Genomic DNA, 26,987 nt, shown 5'->3' with positions numbered 1-26,987 from the left:
GCCCATCTGAAGACAGAGGCAGGGATTGGAATGATGCTACCACAAGCCAAGCAACACCTGGAACCGCTAGGAAGAGGCAAGTAACAGAATCTCCCCTAGAGCCTGTGTAGGGAGCATGGCCCTGCCAACACCTTGATTTTGAACTTCTGGCCTCCAGAACTGTGACAGTATAAATATCTGCTGTTTTAAGCCACCAAGTTTGTAGCAATTTGTTATGGCAGTCACAGTAAACTAATATACCACTCATTTCGTTTTATGGGCTTAAGTCACATAACCTCTCTGAGCCTCAGTTTTGTCATTTGAAAATGGAACTAATAATAGAACTCTATGATATCATAGAGTTGCTTTGAGGATTAAATAAGATACTTTATGTAAAGTGTTTGGCTCAGTGTAGGCACTAGTTGTATGGTGACTGTTATTACTGGTGAGTGAAGAGATAGTATATTATGTTGGGTGATCTGAAAAGATGGAGTCATGTAGTTTATTCAGTCTGTTGCATCCATCCATCATCCTATCAGAAAGCCAATAAATGTGTCAGTAGGCCAGGGCACAGAGTAATAAAAGCAACTTCTCTTTCTAATTATTTTTATTTTTCTTTCTATAATGGTCAAATAACTTGTTTGTACATGTCACAATATCATGAACCCCGTCTTAGTTATATGGACTTTCCCAGCCATAGCATTTCCAAGGCTACAGTTGTGTTTTCCACTGATTACATTTTAGAGCATTACTTCTTAATGACATATAGGGAGGTCCCTTATCTATCAGTAAATACTTTTCTGTGGGCAGCCAATCTCATTTCTACAGTGGGCAATTTCTTTGTCAGCTTAAGCCCCTGAGAATGGCATGTTTCTACCCTATCGGTTGACCTTAATTCTAGAGTTGGTGGCCCTATTCGCTCTCAGTCTGTAGCCCTCGGTCCATTTTTCAAAACTCCACAAATTCACAGTGCTGTGTCTACTTTCTCACCCACCTGTTTGTAAACAGAAAATTCCTTAGCTTCTGCATCTGACACTGCATTCCCATCCATATAGCCCCAATTAGTGTTACCTCTGGAAGGCTAAGGAGATCATGCCCTATTCATTCTTGTAGGTACTGCCTAGTGTGCTGCATGGCATATGGTAAATATTTGTGGAGGTGATGAAAAACAATGGATAAATCTTGGCTCTAGAGTTAGGCAGACCTGGATTGAAATACTAACTTCCTTTTCTGCTGGTTGTGGGGCCTTGAGCAAATTACTTCTGCTTTTGGTACCTCAGTTCCTTCATCTATAAAATTATGATAGTATATATCACTTAGGTGTTTTATAAGAATTAAATGAATAAATATATATAAAGCCCCCAGCATAATACCACATACATAGTGAATGTTTGGTAAATGTTAACAATGTGTGGAAGACTATATAAAATAATGAATGAATGAATGTGCATTTTCAATAGGAAGTCATATAACTACAGGATATCTTTAGTGCCTGTAAGAGATCCAGGGAAGTATGAAAGAATAGTCAGTAAGAACTGGTAAATACTTCATTTATCATATTTCCTACCATGTGATTCTTACCATTAGGAGTACATGAAAGCTGAAGTTTTTCAGAACAGACCATTCACATTAAATGCATGGAAGGAAAATAACATCTCATATCATAACAGTAACAGTTGCCTAGCTTCTGGGAGTACTTCAGAATATGATTAAGTGTTGAAAAGTGTAGAGTTGTCAATAGAAGCTATTGCTAGCAGTTGTTTCAAATTAATTAAAAATACTGATTTCAGCGTTCTGGTTTTAGTACAGAGTATTTGAGTTATTATTGTTATTAGCGGGAGTCTGAGTCAGGAGGGTTAAATAGACAAATGACAACAGTAAAGGAAGTCAGATGAAATTTCACACATCAGGAGAGTTGCACAGGCAATGAAAGCAACTTTTACTTTATATGACAAGTTTAACTGTTAGTGTAGGGATGAGGGGAAAAAGAAGGAACGAGAATTGATATGCCGCAAACCCATCCAAAGCTAGATTCTGCTCAGGATTCTGCACCATCAATGACTCTGTTATATATATTTTTTATTCCACAGCTCTCCAATCTCCCACTGATTCATTCATTCAGTAAAATATATCATGTGCCTACTATGTGCCAGGTACTATACTAGATGTTGGAGATATAGCAGCAAACAAAAGTCCTTGCCCTCCTGGAATTTACATTCTAGGAGGGGTCAGTACACTATGGTCCATTAGCCAAATCTAGCCTGCCCCCTGTTTTGGTAAATATAGTTTTATTGGAACACAGTCATGCTCATTTATGGCAGCTTTTGTATAACAATAATAGAGGTAGGTAGTTGTGTTAAAGACTGCGTGACTCACAAAGCCTAAAATATTTATTATCTGGACCTTTACAGAAAAAGTTTTCCAGCTCCTGTTTTAGCAGAAGGAGATAGATGATAAACAAATAAATAGATAAACATATATCATCTGGTAGTATTCAAAGTATAAAGAAATAAAACATGGAAGGCAGATAGAAAATGGCGAGAAGGCACTTGCAATACTGAATATGGTAGTCAGAGAAGATTTTACCAAGTTGGATATTTGATCCATCACCTGAAGGACGTGAATATGTCAATATCTGGGTTGTATACAGCATTATGGGCCATTATGAGGGGTTTTGTTGTTACTGAGTGTCAGATGGGAAGCCATTGGAGGAGTTTTGAGCAGAGGAATGACATGATCTGACATTCACATAATAAAATTATCCTGGTTCCAAAAAGCAGTGAGAGAATAATAGACTTAAGTGATGGTGTCAAGAACAGAAGCAAGGAGAACAGTTGGAAGGCTAGTGCAATATAATCCAGGAAGCAGATCATTGTGATATAAACCAGGATAGTAGCAATGAAAAAATGGTCAGATTCTAGATATATTCTGAAGGTAGAACCAATAAGATTTGCTGATCAAATAAATTTAGGATATGAAAGAGGGAAAAATCAAGATTGATTCCTAGGTCTTCTGCCTGAGCAACTGGAAGAATGAAATTGGTATTTAGGGAGTTGGCGAAGACTGTGAGGAGCAGATTTTGTGAGTGCAGCAGGTTTTATTGGGGGTGGTGGGCAGGGGCAGTTTTGAACATGGTAAGTTACTATTACTATTAGGTAAGATACCTGTTAGGCATGCAAGTTGATATGTCCAGCAGGCAGTTGGGCATATAAGTATGGAGATACAGATTTGTGACTCATCAGCAAATAGATAGTATATTAAGCCACGAAGATCAGAGCATCACTAAGAAGATAAAGGACAGAAGAGATCTTAGGCTTTAAACCTTCCTCTACCTTTCAACTCCAGAAGTTAGTCCATGACAAAATCCTGTCAATTCTTCCTATATAATGTCTCTCAATTCACCATTTTCCTTCCATTCCCACTGCTACCATTATAGTCCAGGATCTCACCTTGTCTTACTTGGCTTTTAAAATAGCCTCCTAACTGGTTTCCTTGCTTCCAAACGTCAACTTGAAACTCATCATCTCATTTGTCCTTCCCCTCCAAAAAAACTTTCTACTTCTCCTGGGCTCTCTATCTTAGAGAATGGCATCACTATTCATAAGCATTTGCTCAAACTTGAAAATTTGAAATCCTCTTTGTCACCTCCCTTCTACTCTCCATTGTGCAATTCCATTAACAAACCCTGACTTTCTTACCTTCAAAATATAACTCAATTCTGCCCACCATTCTCTGTCTCTGTTACTATCAATCTAGTTCAAGATAACATCACCTCCCATCTAGACAACAGTAATAGGCTCTTGACTACTCTTCTTCCCTCTAGTTAATCTTCCATATGGAAACCAGTGGAATCTTTCTAAAACAGTGCTATGTATATTTTGCCTACCTATTCTGTAGGTCCACAGAATAAAATTCAACAGCCCTTCATCATTTGCCCATAACTTTTCCTTCCAATGGTATCTACTATGGCTTCTCTGGAAATTCCCTTCATTTCATCCCTGTGACCTTGTCAGTGGTCTTTAGACCCACCATGACCACAGTGTGCCCCAATACCTAGTGCAGACCTTCCCAAACATATTACAAGTGTCTAAGCCTATGAGATTTCTCCTCTCTCCTCAGCTGAGCCCAGAGGCAGTGCTGTTGAAACTCCTAGGATGCTTGCCTCTAGATGTCAAACTGCTTCCTCCATTCATCCTAGTGTGCTTTACAAATACTATGCTTTTCTCTGCATGCCATGACACAATAAAGGTTGTGAAGGACTGCTTTAATGCACACCATTCCCACGGTTTGGAAAGTGCTGCTCCACTCTCTTCTCTAAGTTCTAAGTACCCTTCTATGCCAAATTCAAGTCTCACCTTTCTCATAGAGCGGTCTTTGATGCTACATGGCCAGCATCAAAATTCTTGTACGATGTGACCAGACCACTCAGTTGGCACTTAGTATATGTGCTGCTATTTAACTTTTTATGGTGAGACCTTATCTCATTGTGTTGTCTGTTGCTTAAGAGCAACAATTTTTATACCGACTTTTGCAGCCAGTGCCTTAACATACAGCAAGACACTCAGTATATTTTTACGATATTAATGAATAAACAAATTAATGAATAGATAAATTCCATCAGATGATGCAATGGACAAGAACATTAGATTCAGAATCAGAGAATCTGGATTCTAGTCCAATTTGCCACTAGATGGTTGTGTGAGACTTCAGGAAAGTTGCTTGCCTTAGTTGCCTCATTCACAAAATAGGAACAATACTTCCCATTGTGACTTCCCAAGTTGAGATGGGATAATTTATGGAAAAAATATTTGGCAAATGAAAAGAGCATGTCGTTCATGAGTGATGCCAAAGAAGGCAGTGTGGAGGATAAAGAATGAGCTCAAAGAAGCTGCAGAAAATATTAGAGGATTCATGGGTGAAAAAAAAAGCCAAAGGGGTAAGGGAAATTTGCTAGCAAAGTAGACTTGCCCAGGAGTGATTGAGAAAGGATGATGAACACAGAAGAAAGAAAAATCAAGTTTCTGTTGAGAAGCAATATAACACAGCCACTAGATCCAGACTGCCTAGGTTCAAAGCCTGGCTCTGGCACTTAACCAGCTGTGTGACCTTGAACAAGTTACTTAACATCTCTGAACCTCAGTTTACTCATGTGTATTATGGGGGTAATAATAACGCCTATTTTCAGGGAAGTGTTATAAGATGTAAAGGAGTTAATATTTATAAAGTGCTTAGAGCAGTGCAGACCAGTGCCTAGCATATAGAGCATTATAGAAGAACATGTTAGATAAAATAATAATCTTCTCCTTACCAGGCAATACTCCAATCCTCATGGCTGGCACTTTCTCCTGGGACCTGGAGCAGGGCTCACGAAAGTTCTGACTTGCTCTCCAGTGGACACGTCTCCTTTCCACATTCCAGAACCCAGTCCTCTGAGCTTAGCCTATCTCACTGCTCAAAGGACACTATGTTTCCCAGCCTACAAAGTTTCTTTTCAATTCTTCAGCCTTTTTCAAAACCCAATAGAGTTCCTTGTGAGAACAGATAGGAGTGAATTCCATAAGCTCCCAGAAGCAAATACAGACGGTATAATCTAATCTTTTAGAGCAATGGCTTTGTAATCAAGCAAAAGAGAGTTTGAATCAGGGCTCTGTAAATGACCAACTGGGTGACCTTGGACAAATCCAAGGTCTGAGCCTCAGCTTGCTTGTCTTTAAAATGAGGCCTCACAGGTGGTTGTCAGGATCAAATGAGAAAATGGACATGATGCATTCTGTATAGGGCCTGGCATGTGGCAAGCACTCAGAAAGTGTTAGCTCTTATCATTAATAATTCCTAGGATTATGGGTCTCGATTTTCCCAACTCTAGAATGTAATTTAATAGCACTATAGCTCTTATCCACTATTCCTCTGTCATCTCAATTTGACCCTTCCAAACTAAAAAAGTGCAAAAAAATATTCTTGGAGTGATAAGTTGACAACACTCTGCATTTTACACTCCATTTGAGGTTTATGCCCAGTTCAAAAGAGTTACAGAGAAAGAACCCACAACTCTAAGTATGCTTCAGATTTCCATATGTCTGTAAATGCCTCAAAGACAGCAGTGGTCCTCTTAGCCTAGGGTGAACATCAAAATCACCTATTTTTATTTTTAATTTCATTAAATATGATTCTTCTGAAAAAATGGCAAAGAAAAAAATTTTTGTTTCAAAATCCTTGCCTTTACCCTAGAAATGATACTCCTCATGAAGCAAATGTCCAATGGGGAGACAGTGGGCCAGGCAAGTATATTTTGCAAAAGTTATCCAAGTCAGTGTCATAAGCACCCCTGATGTGAGAGAGGGACTGGAACATGCATTTGGAGGATGAGGCCAGGGTCTTGCCTTGAGAAGAAATCCAAGAAGGGCAAGTATAACCATTCTGCCTCCCACACAATGTGGGTGTGTAGAAACATGCCCTGCACCCACAGGGAAAAGCATAGTATTTTCTCCTCCATGCATTAATCACAGAGGATTTCCCTCCTGTGATTGATGATACAAGCATCATCCTTGACACATCAGTTGAAGAACTGTACTCAGTGAGAATACAAGATTCATCCAGCTTTGAAAATGTAACTATATCTAACAACTGGATTAAATATATTTCATGCCTAAAGATCTAATACTATTTAATGCCTACAGCAAGGAAGAATGATTACCAAATAATTTAATTATTTTTGGTTTACACATCTGTCATCAAAGCTAATCGTTTGCTGGCAGAAACTGACCATTTGGTCTTGACCATGATCACTAATGAGTGTACTTGCATTTCATATCAAGAAATCAGTCTCTCAAATGCTTCTAATCAAATAAATTAAAAGCTGAAATATTTTCAAAAAGTGTAAAAAGGCACAATTTATAAGATTTATGAAGCGGTTACTTTTTCTTTTCTGATTTTATGTATATATATCACTCAACACTTGCTGTGCAACATATTAGATACACCTACATTACTTTGGAGGACCACCAAACACTTGATTTTCCCATGTACTTATCTAAAAATTTTATTAAATTTTCATTTAAATCTTTCAAAAATAGAGTGTTAAGTTTCATGTATATGTGTGATCTATACTAATACATCTAAGCTAATGTATACATACTCAGTTCTCATTTTTCTATTTGCAAAATTCAAACTAATGAATTGGCTTGAAAAAAGAAGACAGAAATGAAGAATTTTGAAAAGTAATTCTCAAAAATGCTTAAAAATAGATGCTAAATTCATTGAGCTACTCATTTCAATATTTTAATATAAGAATGCAAAATTTATAATGTAGTAGTTAGGTACACAGACTCGAAAATCAGGGAGAAGTGATTCCATTTTCCTTCCACTCTCTTGCTAACCATGCAACCTCAGGCAAGTAACTTCATTCTCTGAGCTTTAGTTATCCCATCTGTAAAATGAGAATAATAATATTATATGTCATAAGGTTGATGTGGGCGTTAAATATAATACATACAAAATATTATTATTTTTTCCTCTCAAAATTATTTTTAATTGACAAATGATAAGGTGTATATATATATATATATATATATATGTGATGTAAAATGTGATGTTTTGATCTATGTATATATTATAGAAAGATTCAATCAAGCTAATGAACATATCTATCACCTCACTAATTTATCATTCTTTTGTGGTAAGAACACTAAAAAGCTATTCTTTTAGCAATTTTGAAATATACAATACATTATTATTAACTGTGGTTACTATGTAGTGCAATACATCACTAAAAGTTATTCCTCTAGTTGGCCGGGCCTAGTGGCTCACGCTTGTAATCCCAGCACTTTGGAAGGCTGAGGCAGGTGGATCACCTAAGGTCAGGAGTTAGAGACCAGCCTGGCCAACATGGTGAAACCCCATCTCCACTAAAAAAAATACAAAAATCAGCTGGGTGTAGTGGTACATGCCTGTAATCCCATCTACTCAGGGGGCTGTGGCAGGAGACTCGCCTGAACCCAAGAGGCAGAGCCTGTGGCAGGAGACTCGCTTGTGAACCCAGGAGGCGGAGGTTGCAGTTAGCCGAGATAGTGCCACTGCACTCCAGCCTGGGCAACAGAGTAGGACTCCATCTCAAAAACAAAAACAAACAAACAGAAAAAACGTTATGGTCCAGTCTCACTGAAATTTTATATAATTTGATCAACATCTTCCCTTTCCCCAACCCTCCTCCTCCCCACTAACCTCTGGTAACCACCTTTCTGTTCTTTGTTTCTATGAGATCCACTTTTTAAGATTTCACATAGGAGATGACACAATATTTGTCTTTCTGTGCTTGGCTTATTTCACGTAGCATAATATCCTCCAGTTCCATCCATGTTGTTTTGAATGATAGAATTTTCTTATTTTTTAAGGCCATATAGTATTCCATTGTGTATAGGTACTACATTTTCTTTATCCATTCATCTGTTGATGGACATTTGGGTTGCTTCCACATCTTGACTATTGTGAATAATACTAAAATGAACATGGGAGTGCAGATATCTCTTTGACATACTGATCTCAATTCCTTTGGATTTATACCCACAAGTGGCATTGCTGTATCATACGGCAATTCTATTTTTAGTTTTTTGAGGAACCTTTATACTATTTTCCAAATGGTTATACGAATTCACCTTCCAATCAACAGTGTGCAGGGGTTCTCTTTTCACCATATTCTCACCAACGCTTATCACTCATCTTTTTGATAATAGACATTTTAACAGATGATACCTCATTGTGGTTTTACTTTGCATTTCCCTGATGACTATAGATGTTGAGCATTTTTTTTCTCATATCTGTTGGCAATTCACAACTCTTAAGAAATGTCTATCCAAATCCCTTGCCCATGTTTTTAAATTTAGAAAAAATGTTTAGAGACAGAGTTTTGCTCTGTTGCCCAGACTGAAGTGTGATGGCACAATTACAGCTCATTGCAACCTCCAGCTTCCAGACTCAGGAGATCCTCCCACCTCAGCAACCTGAGTAGCTAGGACTACAGGTGTGTACCACCACATCCTGCTAATTAAAAAATAATGTGTAGAGACAGGGGTCTTGCTTCGTTGCCCAGGCTGGTCTTGAACTCTTGCCTTGCCCATTTTTTAATCAGGTTGTTTTCTTGCGATTGAATTGTTTGATTTCCTTATATATTTTGGATATTAGTCCCTTGTCAGATGTATGTTTCCCAGTATTTTCTACCAATCTGTGAGCTGTCTCTTCACTCTGTTAATTGTTTCATTTGCTGTGCAAAAGCTTTTTAGTTTGATGCAATCTCATTTGTCTAATGTTGCTTTTGTCGCCTATGTCTGTGCTTTTGTTGCCTCTGATTTTTCTTGTTGCCAAGAAATCATTGTCCAGACCAATGCTGTGGATCTTTTTCCCTATTTTCTTGTAGTAGGTTTACAGTTTCAGGTCTTATGTTCAAGTTTATTTATTTTGAGTTGGTGAGAGATAGGGGTCTAGTTTCATTCCTCTGCATGTGGATATCCGGTTTTCCCAACACCATTTATTGAAAAGACTGTCCTTTCCCAATCGTATAGTCTTGGCGCCTTTGTTGAAAGTCAATTTATCATAAATACTTGGGTTTCTTTCTAGGCTTTCTATCATGTTCCATTGGTTGATATGTCTGTCTTTATGCCAGTATCATGCTGTTTTGATTACAATAGCTTTATTTAATATACAGTTATCTCTTGGTATCCATAAGTGATTGGTTCCAAGATGTCCCACATATAATAAAATCCACAAATGCTCAATTTCCTGATATAAAGTGGAATAGTATTTGTGTATGACCTATGCACATCCTCCTGCACACTTTAAATCATCTCTAGATTATTTATAATACCTAATACAATGTAAATGTTATGTGAAGAGTTCTTATACTATATTGTTTAAAGGGAATAATAACAAGAAAAAAGTCTGTACATGTACAGTACAGACACTTTTTTGGTAATATTTTTGATCCACAGATGGTCAAATCCACAGGTGCAAAACCCATGGATGCAGAGGGCTGACTGTATGCTGAAATCAGGGAGTGTGATGCCTCACCCTTGTTCTTTTTACTCAAAGTTGCTTTGGCTATTAAGAGTTTTTCTGGTTCCATATGAATTTTAGGTTGTTATTTTTGTGAAAAATGACATTGGAATTTTGACAGGAATTTCATTGAATCTGTAGATCACTTTGGGTGGTATGGAAATTTTAATAGTACTAATTATTCCAATGCATGAGCATGGGATATCTTTCCACATATTTGTGTTTTCTTCAATTTATTTCATCAATATTTTATAGTTTTTACTATACAGATCTTTCACCTACTTGGTTAAAGTTACTTCTAAACATTTTATTTTTTGATGCTATTATAAATAGGATTTTCTTAGTTTCTTTTTTAGATAGTTCATTGTTAGTATATAGAAATACTACTAATTTTTGCATATTTTGTAACCTGAAACTTTACTGAATTTGTTCATCAGTTCTAACAGATTTTGGTAGGGTCTTTATGGTTTTCTTTCATTCTCAAGTACACATAGAACACTCTCCATGATAGATCATGTTAGGCCACAAAATATGTCTTTACAAATTTAAGATTGAAATTATATTATTTTCTCTGACCACAATGGCATGAAAGTAGAAATCAACGACAGGAGGAACCTTAAAAAACTCATAAATATGTGGAAATTAAACAATATGTTCCTGTACAATCAATGAGTCAAATAAGAAATTCAAAAGGAAACTTTGAAATATGTTGAGATAAACAAGAACGGAATGGAATAAGAACGGAAACATAACATTCCAAAATTTATGGGATGCAGCAAAAGTAGTCATAGGAGGGAAGTTTATAGCAATAAATGCCTGCAACGTAATAGAAGAAAGCTCTTAAATAAACAATCTAACATTACACCTCAAGGAACTAGGAAAAGAAGATCAAAGTAAGCCCAAACTTAGCAGAAGGAAGGAAATAACAAAGATTAAAGCAGAAATAAACAAAATAGAGATGAAAAAAATTAGAAAACATTAACAAAACTGAAAGTTTGTTTTTAAAAAAGATAAAATTGACAAACTGTTAGCCAGACTAACAAAGAAAAAAAGAGAGAAGACTCAAATAAACAAGATCAGAAATGAAAGAGAAGACATAACAACTAATACCACAGAAATACAAAATATCATAAGATACTACTATGAACAACTTTACACAAGTAAATTGGATAACCTAGAACAAATGGATGAATTCCTAGAAAAGTACAACCTACCAAGACGAAATCAGAAGACATATAAAAGTTTTACAACAATGCCTGGCATTGTAGTAAGTGAATAATAAATGCTATAAGTTTTGTTAATATTTCTACCAGAATGTAAGCTTCATGGTGGCAGTTTTTTTTTACACCTTCTCTGTTTGGTTCTCAGTGGCTAACACAGTGCATGTTCAATAAATATTTGTTGGGTGAATTAATTTATGTGACAGCTATCTATCTGAAAGTCTTAGGGGAACTGCTTATTAATTATGCCACTGCTTCTAATCACACTTGGCAGCTGCATGAGTAACTCAAGGTGAAATTTTTAGAGGCTTTCTTGAGAAATAATTCACATACCATATGCTCTCTCCATTCAAAGTGTTGAATTAAATGGCTTTTAGTATATTCAAAGACTTGTGCAAACATCACCATAATTAATTTTAGAACATTATCATCACCCCACAAAGAAACTCCATGCCCATCAGTAGTCACTCCCATTACCTGGCAAACCCTCTCTCCACCCCACCCCTAGGGCACCACCAACGACTTCCTGCCAATATAGATTTGCTTATTCTAAACATTTCTTATGCATAGACTCGTATAATAGATGGGTTTTGTGACTAGTTTCTTTCATTTAGAATAATATTTTCAAGGTTCATTATATGTTATAGAATGTATCAGTATTCCATTCATTTCCATTGTATGGATAGACCACCTTTTGTTTATCCATTCATCAGCTGGTGGATATTGGAGCTGTTTCCACTTTTTGGCTATAACGCAACCATGAACATTCATATCCAAGTTTTTGTGTGAACATGTATTTTCATTTATCTTGGGTATATACCTAGGAGTAGAATTTATGGGTCATATAATAACTCTATGTTTAACTCTTTGAGAAAATGCCAGACAATCTTCCACAGAGGCTGTACCATTTAATATTCCCTTTAGGTTCCATTTTCTCCTCATCTTTGCCAATACTTGTTATTATCTCTTTAAAAAAAAAAAATTATAACCACCCTAGAGGGTATGAAGGGGTATCTCATGGTGGTTTGGGTTTGCATTTCTCTAACAATTATGCTGAACATCTTTTTCTTGTGCTGATTGGCTGTTTGTATATCTTCTCTGTAGAAATGTACATTCAGATCTTTTGCTTTGCCTGTTTTTAAATTGGGTTGTCTTTTTTATTGAGTTGTGTAAGAATTATATATTCTGGATACAAGTGCTTATCAAACATGGTTTGCAAACACTTTCACATCTTATTCTCTGGGTTGTCTTTTAATTTCCTTTGATTCATTAAAATTTTTAATTATGATTTAGTCAGTTTATCATTTTTTCTCTTATTGCTTATGCTTTTTGGTGTCCTATTTAAGAAAGTATTGCCTAATTCAAAGCTATGAAGACTTACATTTATGTTTCCTTTTAATAGTGCTGTAATTTTAGCCTTACATTTGGATCTTCACTCCATTTTGAGTTAATTTTTGTATATAGTGTGAGGAAGGGGTCCAACCTCATTCTTTTGCATGTGAAGATACAGTTGTCTCAGCACTATTTGCTAAAAATACTCTGTTTTCCTCGTGGAAATGTCTGGGTGCCCTTGATGAAAATCTATCAAACATAAATGTAAGAGTTTATCCCTGGACCCTTCATTCTATTCCATTGAATAGATCTATGTGTCTATCCTTATGTCAGTACCATACTGATTGTTGCAGCTTTGTAGTAAGTTTTGAAATTGGGAAGTGTGCATCCTCCAACTAATGTCTTTTTTAAGATTGTTTTGGCTATTCTGGAGCCCTTGCATTTCCGTATGAATTTTAAGATCATCATGTCAATTTTTGCAAAGAAGCCGCCGAGATTTTGACAGGGATTGTGTTGAATCTATAGATTAGTTAGAGTAGTATTGCTATCTTAACAATATTGTCTCCTGCACACAATGAACATGGAATTTATTTCCATTTACTTATGTTTTCTTCCACTTCTTTCAAAAATGTTTCATAGTTTTCAGTGTACATTCTTATACTTTCTTGGATACATTTATTCCTATTTTATTCTTTTGATGCAATGAAATCCTTTTCTTTTCTTTTTTGAGACAGGGTTTCACTCTGTTGCTCAGGCTGGAGTGTAGCGGTGCGATCATGACTCACTGCAGTCTCAACTGCCCAGGCTCAAGTGATCCTCCTGCCTCAACCTCCTGAGTAGCTGGGATCACAGGGTGTGTGCCACCATGCCCAGCTAATTTTTTTATTATTATTTGTGGAGATGGAGGTCTCACTATGCTGTTCAGGCTGTTCTCAAACTCCTGGGCTCAAGCAACAATCCCACCTTAGCCTCCCAAAGTGCTGAGATTACAGGCATGAGTCACCATGCCCAACCTGGAATCGTTTTCTTAATTTCATTTTCAGATTGTTCATTGCTAGTGTGTAGAAACACAACTGATTTTTGTATATTTCTCCTGCAAATTGCTGAACTCTTTTATTTACTTTAATAATTATTTTGTGGGTTCTTTAGGGTTGTCTGTGTATATGATCAAGCTATCTTCAAATAGATATCATTTGGATTCTTCCTTTCCAAACTGGAGGCCTATTATTTCTTTTTCTTCCCTAATTGCCCTGTTGAGAACTTCCAGTACAGTGTTAGGTAGAAGTGGAGTGAGTGAACATCCTCCTCTTGTTCCTGATCTTAGCAGAAGAGTTTTACTATTTCACCATTAAGTATGATATTATCCGTCGGGTCTCTATAGGTACCTTTTATCAGGTTGAGGAGTAAGGTGAACTTTATTTGAAACTAGAAGCCCCTCACCAAAGATGGAAACCTCAGGCCCACTTTTATTTTCTCTCCTCTGGTATGGCACAATTCTTCTGTTTCATATTCTCAAAACAGGGCAAGAATGTCTTAAGGGACAGACCTATACCTTATTCTGGATTTCAAACTGGGGAACATTTCACTTCAGATGGAAGTATTTTTGAAAGATAGCCTACTGAGAATTGTATAGATACTTAAGAATTCATTTGTAAAGCATAAGATGGCAGGCTTTCTTTGAGCCCCAACTTTATTTAGCTTGATTAAGTCTGGGTTCTACCAGTATACGTCATCTTTTCCGTAATCTCGTTGATGGGAGAATGGGAAATGGGAGACACATACAGGACTTTCTTACACATGATCCCTAGAGATGCAGTGGCATGTATGATAAGACTGCCTGGGTTCATTCAAATCCTTGCTCTGCCACTTACACATTTGACAAGTAATGTGTATGTATCTCAGTTTCCTCATTTTGAAAAATTAAGATGATAAAACTATAACAATAATAATACCTAACTCAGAATTGTTGTGAGAAATAAATGAATTATTATATACAAAAAGTACTTAGAACAGTATAAAAATACTAAAAATAGTCCCAGCACCATTGTAAACTCCATTTATGTACTTGCAATTAGGCTATGTTGTTCAGTAATAACAACACAGGTTTAAGAGCCAGATAAATCCATGTTGAAATTCCTGCCCAACTGCTTTTACCAGCTGAATTTGGTATAAAAATACAAATGAACTGAATTTTGTTCTCCTCAAAATTCATATGTTGAGGCCCTAATCTCCAATGTGGTAGTATTTGGAGGTTAGACCTTTGAGAGGGCAACTGGGTTTGGGAGGTAATTGGGTTTGCCATGTGAGAAAACCAGGAAGAAGGCCTGCACCACACTGAGCACACTGGCACCGTAATCTCAATCTTGGACTTCTCAGTTTCCAAAACTGTGAGAAATAAATGTTTGTTGTTTAAGCCACTCAATCTGGGGTATTCTTGATATAGCAGCCTCAACAGGTTAAGAGACCAGCTATGCGGCCTCTGACGAATTAATCTCTCTGAGATTTATTTTTTCATACCTAATCGCGTACAGAACCTACTTTTCAGGGTTATTATAAGGCATGCATTAGATAATTCCTGTGAAATATCTAACTCAAGATAATTGTTGAACAAATGGCAACTATTATTGTTGTTATTTTATTTTTATTTTCTTGTTTTAAGGCCAATGAGGTCCTATCACTGAACTTCTTTTGATCATTTAACAATTCAGGCCTGGGGATGATAACAGCAAATGGCATAAGGGGCTTTTAGTTTTTTTAAAGTAATATATACTTGTGAAAAATTCAAATTTTACAAAAAGTGAAAAGTAAAAACCTGTTTTCACATGCATTTCCCCACCCATTTTACTTCCCCTTTCTCAGGGATAACAACAACGAAAAGAATTTGACTTATATCCATCCAGACCTTTTTCTATGCATATACATAAATGTGAATTATACATAAGAACACATACACATACATATATATTTCTACATAAATTATACCTTATTATATATTGTTTTATGAGTTTCTAATTTTACTCGACAGTATATTTTTGATATCTTTCCATTTGAGCCCATAAAAATCTACCTCATTCTTCTTAATAGCAATTCAATAACCCAAGAGATGGAAGTATCACTGGTTTACTTTTTAAAAATCTTTAATAATTGCTGCCAAGATAATATCATAAGTCTCTAGTTGCAGTGCACTTTTTCTCTCAAAGCCTGTGTTTAACAATGTAGTATGTAAATGTGTAGTTTAAAGCAAATTCATAGTTTGCATGGATCATGAGCGTTTTGTTGAATTCTAGGTTATAGGGACAGAATGGAAAACTAAGTACTTAGGCAAAAAGGGACTGCTTTAGATAGGTCAGAAGAAAAAACAAGTCACCTAAATTATTACCAGCTTTTGAATTATTTTTCCTGGTGGGTTCTAGTATCGAAAGAATAAATGAAAAAGAAGACTGAAATGGAAATCAGTAAGTTCAACAAAGCCTTGAAAAGCTTATTAAATACAAAGTAACTGCGGATCTGGTGGAAAAAGAGCACTGAAGTTACTACAATAATTAATCTTTTGTACTGAGAAGTTGCTATAATAATAATTCTTTTGGATGAGAAACTGGCCAAAATAATTGAGAAATGCCAAAAAAAAAAAAAAAAAAAAAGTAACCATGTAGTCAAATCATTACATTTACATAAATAAATTCACAAAAGAGAAATTAAAATTAATGCTTCCAGAATAAGCAAAATACATTGTGTCAATATCCAACAGGTCCAAACTGTCTGTGTGCTACTAATGGAAGTGTCAGAATTCTGAGCAAGTATTCACAAAGATCAGAAGTGTCATAACACTGAAGCCATGTGATTATAAGAGAAGAAAATCTGTATAGATGGAATCGTGTGTATAGATGGAAATGTCACTCACTGTAGTATCTGAGCAGGAGGTTGTAATCAAAGCAGTTAGCAATTAGAAAGTACAGGGCCCTAACTCCCACAGAATTTTTGGTACAAGCAGCTCTGACAGTACACAGAACTGTTGTAAGATACTTCGTGAGAAAGCTTTGTCAGTGGTAATGCCTGCTTTAATGACATCTGGAAACAGCTGTTTTTCTCCAAAAGGCAGCAATATGTCTAAGCCTGCCAAATACAGATAATAAGGTGCTTACCTATCATTAACAAAATTATGCTTTCCTTATTGACAAAAAAGATCTGTTCACATTGTGAGGAGAATACATTAGAATTAGCGAAGAACTAACAATTGAAAAGTATCACACAGATGGCTGCCAAGCAGTGCTTTCCAGCCCAAAATCTGCAACCCTCTAAGGTGGCTACAATTATCCTGAGGTTCACCATGAGGTTTTTTTTTTAATATCTCAAAACAAAATTATATATTATGTACTTTAAATACAAATATATATGCCATAGAGCATTTCGAAGAAAGGGGAAAGATGGCATGAAAACAAGCTAACAATAGCAGGACATTATAAACTTCCACAAGGTTGGGAGCCACCAATAGTAAGATTCAGTAGCAATTTTTGTGAATTCAGAGCATTATGCCAGGGTACGTTGTCAAAATGTCTGAAATTTTATTTTAATGTCAGCAACAAAATTATCCATTCATTGAAGAAATATTTATTGAGGGAATACTATATGTCAGGTACCAATACACAAATTGCCTGCCAGAAAGTTTGTATCCTCAATGTATAGGAATGCTGGTTTTCCTGAGCCCTTCTAATAACATCTTAAAAATGATATTTAGCGGCCCCGCCGACCCACGGCCCACGGCCCGCGACCCACCGACCCACCCACCCACGAATCGGCCCGGCCCTTGCATTCACCATATCTGGCTCCTCCAGCGTCGCCGCTATGAAGAAAGTGGTTCAACAGCTCCAGCTGGAGGCCGGGCTCAACAGCGTAAAAGTTTCCCAGGCAGCTGCAGACTTGAAACAATTCTGTCTGCAGAATGCTCAACATGACCCTCTGCTGACTGGAGTATCTTCAAGTACAAATCCCTTCAGACCCCAGAAAGTCTGTTCCTTTTTGTAGTAAAATGAATCTTTCAAAGGTTTCCCAAACCACTTCTTATGATCCAGTGAATATTTAAGAGAGACACTTTTGAAGCCTGTACAAAAACTTGTCCCTGTAACACATGTGCCATGATATACAAAATTCTACTTTTGTCAGTCTTTAACATCTACCTCTGAATTTTCATGAATTTCTATTTCACAAGGGTAATTGTTTTATATACACTGGCAGCAGCATACAATAAAACTTAGTGTGCAAGTTTTAAAAAATGATATTTAGCAATATCATATTAGTGAAAAATAGTCTTATTGTGGTTTATTATTTCTTTGAATACTAGTGAGATTTGACACTTTTTCATGTTTATTGATTATATGACCATATGTAGTTCCTTTTTAAATAATCTACTCATAGCCTGTGTCCACTTTTTTTTAAACTCATCCATGTTTCTGTTTATATATAGGATAACAAATTCAAGAACAATGGGAAAGTAACATATAAAACCTTAATAGGAAATACAATAGAGATTTCAAAACACTACTATTTGACTTTTTATGCAAAACTTCAATATTCCAACATTTTTTCTCACTTGCTGCATAAAGCACACAACTTGAAATGCTAAATAATTGTGTTACTGTATGTATGACCTTGTTTATTATCTACCATAGACATCAAGATGATCATAGTTAATACCAATTTAAGCTTTACAGAATACTGTTTTAGGCCCAATATTGATCAGAGAATCTTGTATTTATGGCATCAGGTTATAAAGATCTATTCAAAACCATTTTTGTCAAAATTTAAACACTGGAACAAAAGTCAAGTTGTTTCTAAATGAGACACAAAATAATTCTTGCTAATACTACAAATTTTGTCCCATGGATAATACTATTGTCTTTTTAAAAAAAAATTATTTCAATTTTTATTTTAGATTCAGGAACACATGGGCAGGCTTGTTAGCTGGGTATACTGTGTGATGCTGAGGTTTGGGGTATGGATGGTCCCATCACCCAGGTAGCGAGCAGAGTACCCAGTAGGTAGTTTTTCAGCTCTTGGTCCCCACCCTCCCTCTCCAGTGTCTATTGTTCCCATGTGTCCTCAGGTATTACTATTTTCAAGTTTTTTTTCTTTACATGAAACTACTGAAAGCAAAAGTATGTCATGTTTACAGGTTACTCTATACATTTATCATTATATTAATAAATGTCTTAAGTAATTAAGTAGTATATTAAGGCCATAAACCAAGTCTTTATCTCATATCAAAGGACTATTGTTATTCAATCATCTAGAAAATTCATTTTAGGCCGAGTGCAGCGGCTCATGCTTGTAATCCCAGCACTTTGGGAGGCCGAGGTGGGCAGATCATCAAGTCAGGAGTTCGAGACCATCCTGACCAACATGGTGAAACCCCGTCTCTACTAAAAATACAAAAATTAGCCAGGCGTGGTGGCGTGTGCCTGTAATCCCAGCTACTCAGGAGGCTGAGACAGGAGAATCACTTGAACCTGGGAGGCGGAGGGTGCAGTGAGCTGAGATTGCACCACTGCACTCCAGCCTGGGCGACAGAGTGAGACTCTGTCTCAAAACAAAAGAAAATTCATTTTAATGTATGCCCATTTTTTTAATGGTCTTTTAGTTATTGATTCTAAAAGGCTCTTTATATATTACTTTGTCATCTGTCTGACATTATTACCCCCTAGTGGATGCCTGAAATGGGAAATAGTACTGTACCTTGTATATACTATGTTTTTTCCCATACATACATATCTACGATAAAGTTTAATTTATAAATTAGGCACTATAGAGATTAATAACAATAGAACAATTATAACAATATATTTTAATAAAAGTTATTTTTTTCTTTACTGAGAATATTTAGCTTTTATTTATTTATTTATTTCTGTTTTTTAAAAATGAGACAGGGTCTCACTCTGTCGCCAGGAATGAGGTGGCATGATCTCAGCTTACTGCAGCCTCGACCTCTCAGGCTCAAGCAATCCTCCCACCTCAGCCCCACAGGCTGCTGGGACTACAGGCCTGTGTCACTATGCCTGACTAATTTTTGTATTTTTTGTAGAGACGAGGTTTCACCATGTGGCCTAGGTTGGTCTCAAACTCATGAACTCAAGCGATCCACCTGCCTTGTCCTCCCAAAGTGTTGGGATTACAGGCGTGAGCCACCGTGCCTTGCCTACATTTTCATTGAAAGGAAGCACTTTACAGCTTTTCTTTGGCATGTCCGAATTTCCAGCCTCACTACTCTTGCAGTCTGGGGCACTTATTAAGTAAAATAAGAGTTACTTGAACACAAGCACTGTGATACCACAACAGTCGATCTGATAACTGAGATGGCTACTAATTGACTAATCGGTGAGTAGTTTAGACTGCATGGTTACCCTGACAAAGGGAAGATTCATGTCTCAGGGGACAGAGCAGGATGGTGCAAGATTTCATCACCCTACTTAAAATCGTCCATAATTTAAAACTTATGAATTGTTTATTTCTGAAATTTTCCATTTAATATTTTCAGACCACAGTTGGCTGTGGGTAATTGAAACCACTGAAAGTGAAACCATGTATAAAGGGGGATTACTATATATTTGAGTAAGAGCTTCTAGAGACTGCTAAATTTGCTCCGTAACTATCAGAGTGGAAGTCAACTAATGCTGTCAAATATTTTTATAAGGCCTGTGAGTATTCTGGAATTATTTTGATGCTGTTCACTTCTCCTGTTTCTGTATTAAATCTAATTTTATGTACACAAAACCAGATTATGTTACAGTCAAACAGATTCCAGGAATGTTCCACAAACAATATTGTTCAGTAGTCAATAGAGGACAAATTGGACTATAATCTTGCCAGTGACTTCAAACAAAGTGAAACAAAACATAAAAAACTAAAACATGTTACTATAGTTGCCGCCATCAACTTCCTCATCATTCTTGAAGTTGGTATTAATAGCAGCATCTTTGGAATATTTCAGCACTTTTTCAGTATTACATTTATGTAGAAAGGTCTGTGCTGGCATTTAAGCCAAACTCTATCACCCTGCTTTAAAAAGTCTTAGCAGGCATACACAATTACATCTTGGAGCTTTATGGATATGACAGCAATATTGACCTTTTCACAAGAAATGGCAAAAGCTAATTTGAGGCAAAATCAGTGCTGCTCAGAAACTTGAGCCATCATCCCTGATGACATGTAAGTATTAAAATCTCCATAGAATTATTTTCTTTCTGTGATACAGGGTCAACAAACAATTGCTGAATGCCTAATATGTGCCAGATGCTTTTCCATACAACCTTTTCCAATCCTCACCACTCATCTATAACATAGGTATCTTCATTTCCATATGAGGAAATTGTAACTCAGAGAGGTTATATGATTTGTTCATGGTCACACTAGTAACTATAAAGTGGCAGAGATGGGACCTGAAGCCAAATTTTCCAGTTCTGAAAATCTAGCGTTCTTTTGATTGTACCACAGTTACCCTCTTCAGCAAGACTGGATGAGACAGTGTGGATGCCCCAGGCAGGCTTATGTTCTGGTGCCTCTTCACCTGAATATATTTAAAATATTTGGTCAACATTTACTTAATAAGAGTAGGGAGAGACTGAGTTTCTATTTTAAATAGTGTATGCCTTTTTCCTTATGTTTGAAATAAAAAATTCACTGCCCACACTTATAACAATAATAGCTGTCGTTTATTGAGTGTTTACCATATGTCAGGAACTATGCTAACCACTTTACATGCATTATCTCATTTAATCCTAGGAGGTGAGCATTGTTATCATCATCATCATCATCACCACCACCACCACCACCATCATCATCCCCGTTTAATATGTGAGGCCCAAAGTTTAAGTCACTTAGCCAAGATCACACAGCTAGTAAGCGGTGGAGCCAGGATTTAATCTCTGGTAGGCTCACATCTGAGCCTATGAGCTTAACCACTATGTTGCGTGTGTGTGTGTGTGTGCGTGTGTGTGTGTGTGTTTTGCCTTCAACTACAGCAAAAAATCCTAAATTGGCATTTTAGATTACTTATTTATTACTTCCATTTCTTTTGTTTGTCACTCAAAACTAAATATAATGGCAGTAACTTACAGGGATAATTATAAAATCAGGTAACTTACCGGTATATAGTTATAAAATCACATTCAGGCCAGGTGTGGTGGCTCACGCCTGTAATCCCAGCACTTTGGGAAGCTGAGGCGGGCAGATCACCTGAGGTGGGGAGTTCGAGACCAGCCTGACCAACATGGAGAAACCCCGTCTCTACTAAAACTACAAAATTAACCGGGTGTGGTGGCGCATGCCTGTAATCCCAACTACTCGGGAGGCTGAGGCAGGAGAATCACTTGAACCCAGGAGGCAGAGGTTGTAGTGAGCCAAGATCGCGCCATTGCACTCCAGCCTAGGCAACAAGAGCGAAACTCCATCTCCAAAAAAATAATAGTAATAATAAATAAATAAATAAATCACATTCAAAAGACCTTAGAATTTCGCCTCCCTCTTTTTTTTTCTTTTTGACAACAAACCATTTCCCACTTTTCTGTAGTTTTTATTTTGTCCTCAGTGTCCTTTCGCAATTCTCCAAACCAGGTAACTTTGGGGAATGTATAGTAAAGGATTTAAAATTTGGATAAGGAAATTAACCCTTCGTTCTTGATAAAGAGCATTGCAACATGCAGTATTTTGTTTCTCAATATCAGGTGATCGTGGAGAGTTGCTTACTTTCAGCAACTCCCAGCTTGCTAATCTCACCGTTGGTGGCACACCCTTTAACTTGCACACACTTGTCAAGAAAATGGTGTGGTTGGCACCAGTGAGGACTGGCTTGCTTTTGCTTTTAATTTTTTACTCAAAGGTCCCAGCCTCCTTAGGTGAAAGAAGTGGCCAATTTTCATTTCACCAATTACTTTAGGAAGTACTGGCAGAAACCCAAGGTATGCAGCACCATATTTATGTTTTATTCCAGGGATTTTTAAACATCCCTTTTAAATTGGCACCCCAGGCAGCTCCCTGGCTGACCCATTGCTTAATTCTCCTCTCTGTCTCAGGAAGGCTATGGAGGAATTGATGGGTCTAATTAGGTATGCAGAACTAGAGAGTTGATGAAGAAGAAGGATATGGTTTGGATACATGTATATTGATTCAAATATTAAAGGACAATTTTCTATGAGTTTCAGCTGACCCTGAAAACCCATTGAGTGGATTTACCTCCCCTGCCATTTGTAAACAGGCGAAACCTGATTATAATGAATATCAGAGGGCAGCTGGAGCCTGTAGGTTGACTACTGATGTTAAGGGCTGTGTAATTACAATGCAATTTTATTACCAGGCATTTCATACATATAATTATAATGAGGTTTAGATAATTTAGAAAAACAGCTGATCATAAGCAGTGTCAGGCCATCTACAATCTGAGCTTCACCTTTGTGTTAATTAAAGCAAAATCTTCAAGTAGAACTGGAAATGAAGGGGTCACACCCAGTGAAATGTCTCTCCCACCCTGGCTTCTTGTCTGTCCACTCATTGTTTGTACTTCTGTGGAAAACTCAAAATTTCACTGCCTGGTACTTCTGTGTTCAAAGATCACTCCTCTTCCCTTCTCCATTCTTTGTGGGTAAAAGTCTGCTTTAGGTCTTCTTTTTTCTCGAATTTCTTATTGTGTTAGAATACATGAAAGATAAAACGTACCATCTTAACTTTTTACATTTATAGTTCAGTGGTATTAAACACATCATAATGTTGAACAACCATCACCACCATCCATCTCCATAACGCTTTTCATCTTGTACAACTGAAACTTTGTACCCATTAAACAATAACTCCCCATTCTTGCCTTCCCTCGGTCCCTGGCAATCACTGTTCTGTTTTCTGTCTCCGTGATTTTGACTATTCTAAGGACCTCATATAGGTAGAATCATACAGTATTTGACTTTTTGTGACTGGCTTATTTCACTTAGCATAATGTCCTCAAGGTTCACCCATGCTGTAGCATATTGCAGAGTTTCCTTCCTTGTTAAGGCTGAATAATGTTTCATTGTATGTATATACCACATTTTGCTTATCCATTCATCTGTTGATGGACACTTGAGTTGCTTCCTGTTTTAGCTATTATGAATAACGCTGCTATGAAAATAAGTGTACAAATATCTCTTCAAGGCACTGTTTTCAATTCATTTGGGTATATACCCATAAGCAAAATTGATGGATCATATGATTCTATTTTTTATTTTTTTAGGAACTGCCATACTGTTTCCCACCAACTGTACATGAGGGTTCAATTTTGTCTACATCTTCACCAATACTTGTTATTTTCTGTTTATTGATAGTAACCATCCTATGCTTTGGGTCTTAATAAGATGTCTCTGACTAGGATTGAGATTTTCAAATCAAGTGTAGAAAGTGGAGGCAGTTTTGTGTCTTTATACCTGAAAAAACAAACTCTTCTTCAAATGCTGAAGAAAAATATAGTGATGACATTTTAGAATTTCAAATGAGCACGAATAGTCTAAAAATGGAACAGAATGTTTGAAATGGAAACTGCCCCAGAAAACTTGAATAATTAGAGCTATAATGTATTTTGAGCACCTACTATGTGACAGACACCAGGAAAAGCACTTCCCACATATATTATCTCATTTAATCCTTTCAATAACTCTTTTAAGAAATGGGTCCTAGAGTCCCCATCTTTGCAGATGAGGAAACTAAGGTGTAGACAGGTTTAAACTACTTGCCCAAGGTCACATAGCAATTAAATGGCAGAGCTGGAATTCAGATCCAGGAATGACTAACTCTAGAGGCTTTTCACTTATCCACCAAGAGGACCTGCCATTTCCTTAGACATTTATAGGCTCTAAAATAATTTCTTTGTGGAAGGAATTCAAAGGCAAGAGAGTCAAATCAATATTTCCATCTGTGTATAATCTGCATAATTTTTGACATATCCAAGAATAACATAAATTACAGGAAGGGTATTTGGGCATTCTCTCTCTCATTCCCTGGGGGTGGGGGTGGCAGCCTTCCCTACCTCAGGTTCATCCCATAAGCCTATCCAGGGTCCATTGTTGGCCAACCAAGTTGATCTCTGGAAAGTGACTTGGCGTGGCTCTTCCTACGTTAATTTCATCAAAGCAATAATAATCATGAAATCATGGGCTGGATATTAGATGTTTTTTGTTTTTAGTTTTTTTTTTTTTTTTTTTTGAGACCTGCTCTGTCGCCTGCCTGGGTTCACTGCAACCTCCGCCTCCCAGGATCAAGCAATTCTCCTGCCTCAGCCTCCTGAGTAGTTGGGACTACAGAAACGTGCGACCACACGTGGCTAATTTTTTATTTTTATTTTTATTTTTATTTTTAGTAGATACAGGGTTTCACCATGTTGATCAGGCTGGCCTTGAACTCCTGATCTCAGATGATCCACTTATCTCAGCCTCTCTAAGTGACTTTCCAACCTTGACATGCAATGAAACACCTAACCTCTAAAAACAGCTCAAAAAGGTTGACACTGGTTTAGGCAGGATGGTAATTTGCCAATCCTTGCTCACTTTCTCCTTCTGCAGTCTCCAGTCTTTGCTTAACTGTCCTCCATTGTTGAGAGATTTTTCATAGCTTTTCAGAAGAAACGGGCACTTCCAAGAGAGCAACCTGCTTTTATTTCTGCAGCTACTGATCTTCATCATCCAACTTAGGTGTTACATCCTTAGAAATGAGGCTCTCTCTGACCTTTCTCTGACCACCTAATCCAAGGTAATCCCCCATAAAGTTTCCCTGCTTTATTTTTCTTGTAGAACTAGGTTATCACGATTTGAAATCATCTTATATGTTTGTTGACTTGCATGCTGCTAGTCTCCCCACTAAACAAGCTCCGGGAGGTTCATGGCATCTAGCATAATGCCTCGCATGTACTAAACACTCAAAAAGTATTTGTCAAATGAATGTACATGATGAATTAGGGATTCTAAAATTGGGATAGGGCTTTGGAGCTGATGAAATAGAGGCAACACAAGGAAAGCTGAACTTGGGTGATGCAAATTTATCCAACTATGGTAAAGTGGAAACTGATATGGTAAAGTACAACACTGTCTGAGGTTCTTACATCACTCATTCTTTCTTGAGCACATACTATATTCAGGGCATTGTGCTAAACTGTCAGTGGTGGGCTGCTATAGAGCTCTGGGACCTATGCCATAGGCAACCCCTAGTTTGATTCATTTATCTCATGTTTATTGAGTGACTACTACATGTGAAGCACCATTCTATGCTGGATATCATAGTAATCAGGACAAAGTTCCTGCCCCGTAGTGAGGAATGTATGTGTCAAATCATAATCAGACATGGTATTTTTTCCCAGATGGCATTTCCTAGTGATCGTTTGACTTTCCAGCAAATTCAGATCTTTGCTCCCAAGGTGATCTTGGAATCATTTCTCCACCACCCTCCCCCTGCCCACTGTTACTTTTATATTGATACCAGCTACCAATTATTGGGTATGCACAGTGTTAGGCACTGTGCTGAGGGCTTTACATTCATTATATGATTGAATCTTCCCAATAACCTCACGAAGAAGGTACTATCATTACCCCCATTTTACAAGGCTGAAATTAAATGATGTGTCTAATATCATGTAGTTGTTATGTGGTAGAATGGATTCAAAGCTGGACCAAGTGTCCCCTAGAGTTGTGCAATGCAGTCACCATCCAGAGTCAGTGTCCTTAACCATCAGTGTGCAATGGTGCCTCTTATATATTACATATGCCCTCCCTTCACTTAGGCAATCTGATTCTGCAGACTCTGGCAACCCAGACACTCTCAGGTTATAGGGTTTGCCCAAGGAGCTGGCAATGAAGCAGGCAGAAATGTTCTAAGATCTGACTCTGTGGTCCAGAACATGAGGCATCAGCAACTATATGTTATGACACAGTTGTTACAGTTCATTACATCCTAGGAATAACACTGTCCTCAGTAAAGATCAAATTATTGAAGATGTAGTTCATAATGGAAACTATATATCTGGACTTCTTTCATTTGAAAGCGATTAAACAAAAGGAAGTTAAAGAAAAGCTGAGGAAAACAACTAGTGCATTTGTAGAGAAAATATTAAAAACATATCTCAATACAGGCAATCTAGATTAAGACAATAAATATATTTGTGCTATCAGTTTTATAATAATACATCCTTTAGGTTCAATATAGAACTAAAGCTATCAAATATGGTTCTTTTTCACACTGATTTCTGTAATTTACTAACATATATTCATTTGTTTTGTGCCTTTTCAAAGCAATTTTTCTTACCTTATTTAATTCTTGTGTCATAAAAATCTTGTAAGGTAGAGGGAAGGCATTATCTTTGTTTTTAAAAAGTATAAATTTAAGGTACAAAGTGAGCAAGTAAGTGACCAACAA

General features: G+C 36.9%; 2 protein-coding genes across 2 annotated transcripts in view; both read left to right on the top strand.

Annotated features, from left to right (window-relative positions):
- AMMECR1 (AMMECR nuclear protein 1) overlaps positions 1 to 26,987 on the top strand; it is a 258,316-nt gene that overhangs the window by 75,558 nt on the left and 155,771 nt on the right. The gene's annotated exons all lie outside the window — the stretch shown is intronic.
- GNG5B (G protein subunit gamma 5B) lies at positions 4,822 to 17,681 on the top strand. Its single transcript, XM_074029428.1, has 2 exons — positions 4,822 to 4,915; positions 17,311 to 17,681. The coding sequence occupies exons 1-2, from the start codon at positions 4,822 to 4,824 to the stop codon at positions 17,595 to 17,597; spliced, it is 381 nt and encodes a 126-aa protein (XP_073885529.1). The 3' UTR covers positions 17,598 to 17,681.

This window comes from Macaca fascicularis, chromosome X (assembly GCF_037993035.2).
Source record: "Macaca fascicularis isolate 582-1 chromosome X, T2T-MFA8v1.1".
Taxonomy (NCBI): Eukaryota; Metazoa; Chordata; class Mammalia; order Primates; family Cercopithecidae; genus Macaca; species Macaca fascicularis.
The sequence above is the reverse complement of the archived record's forward strand: the minus strand, read 5'-3'. Positions and strand labels throughout refer to the sequence as shown.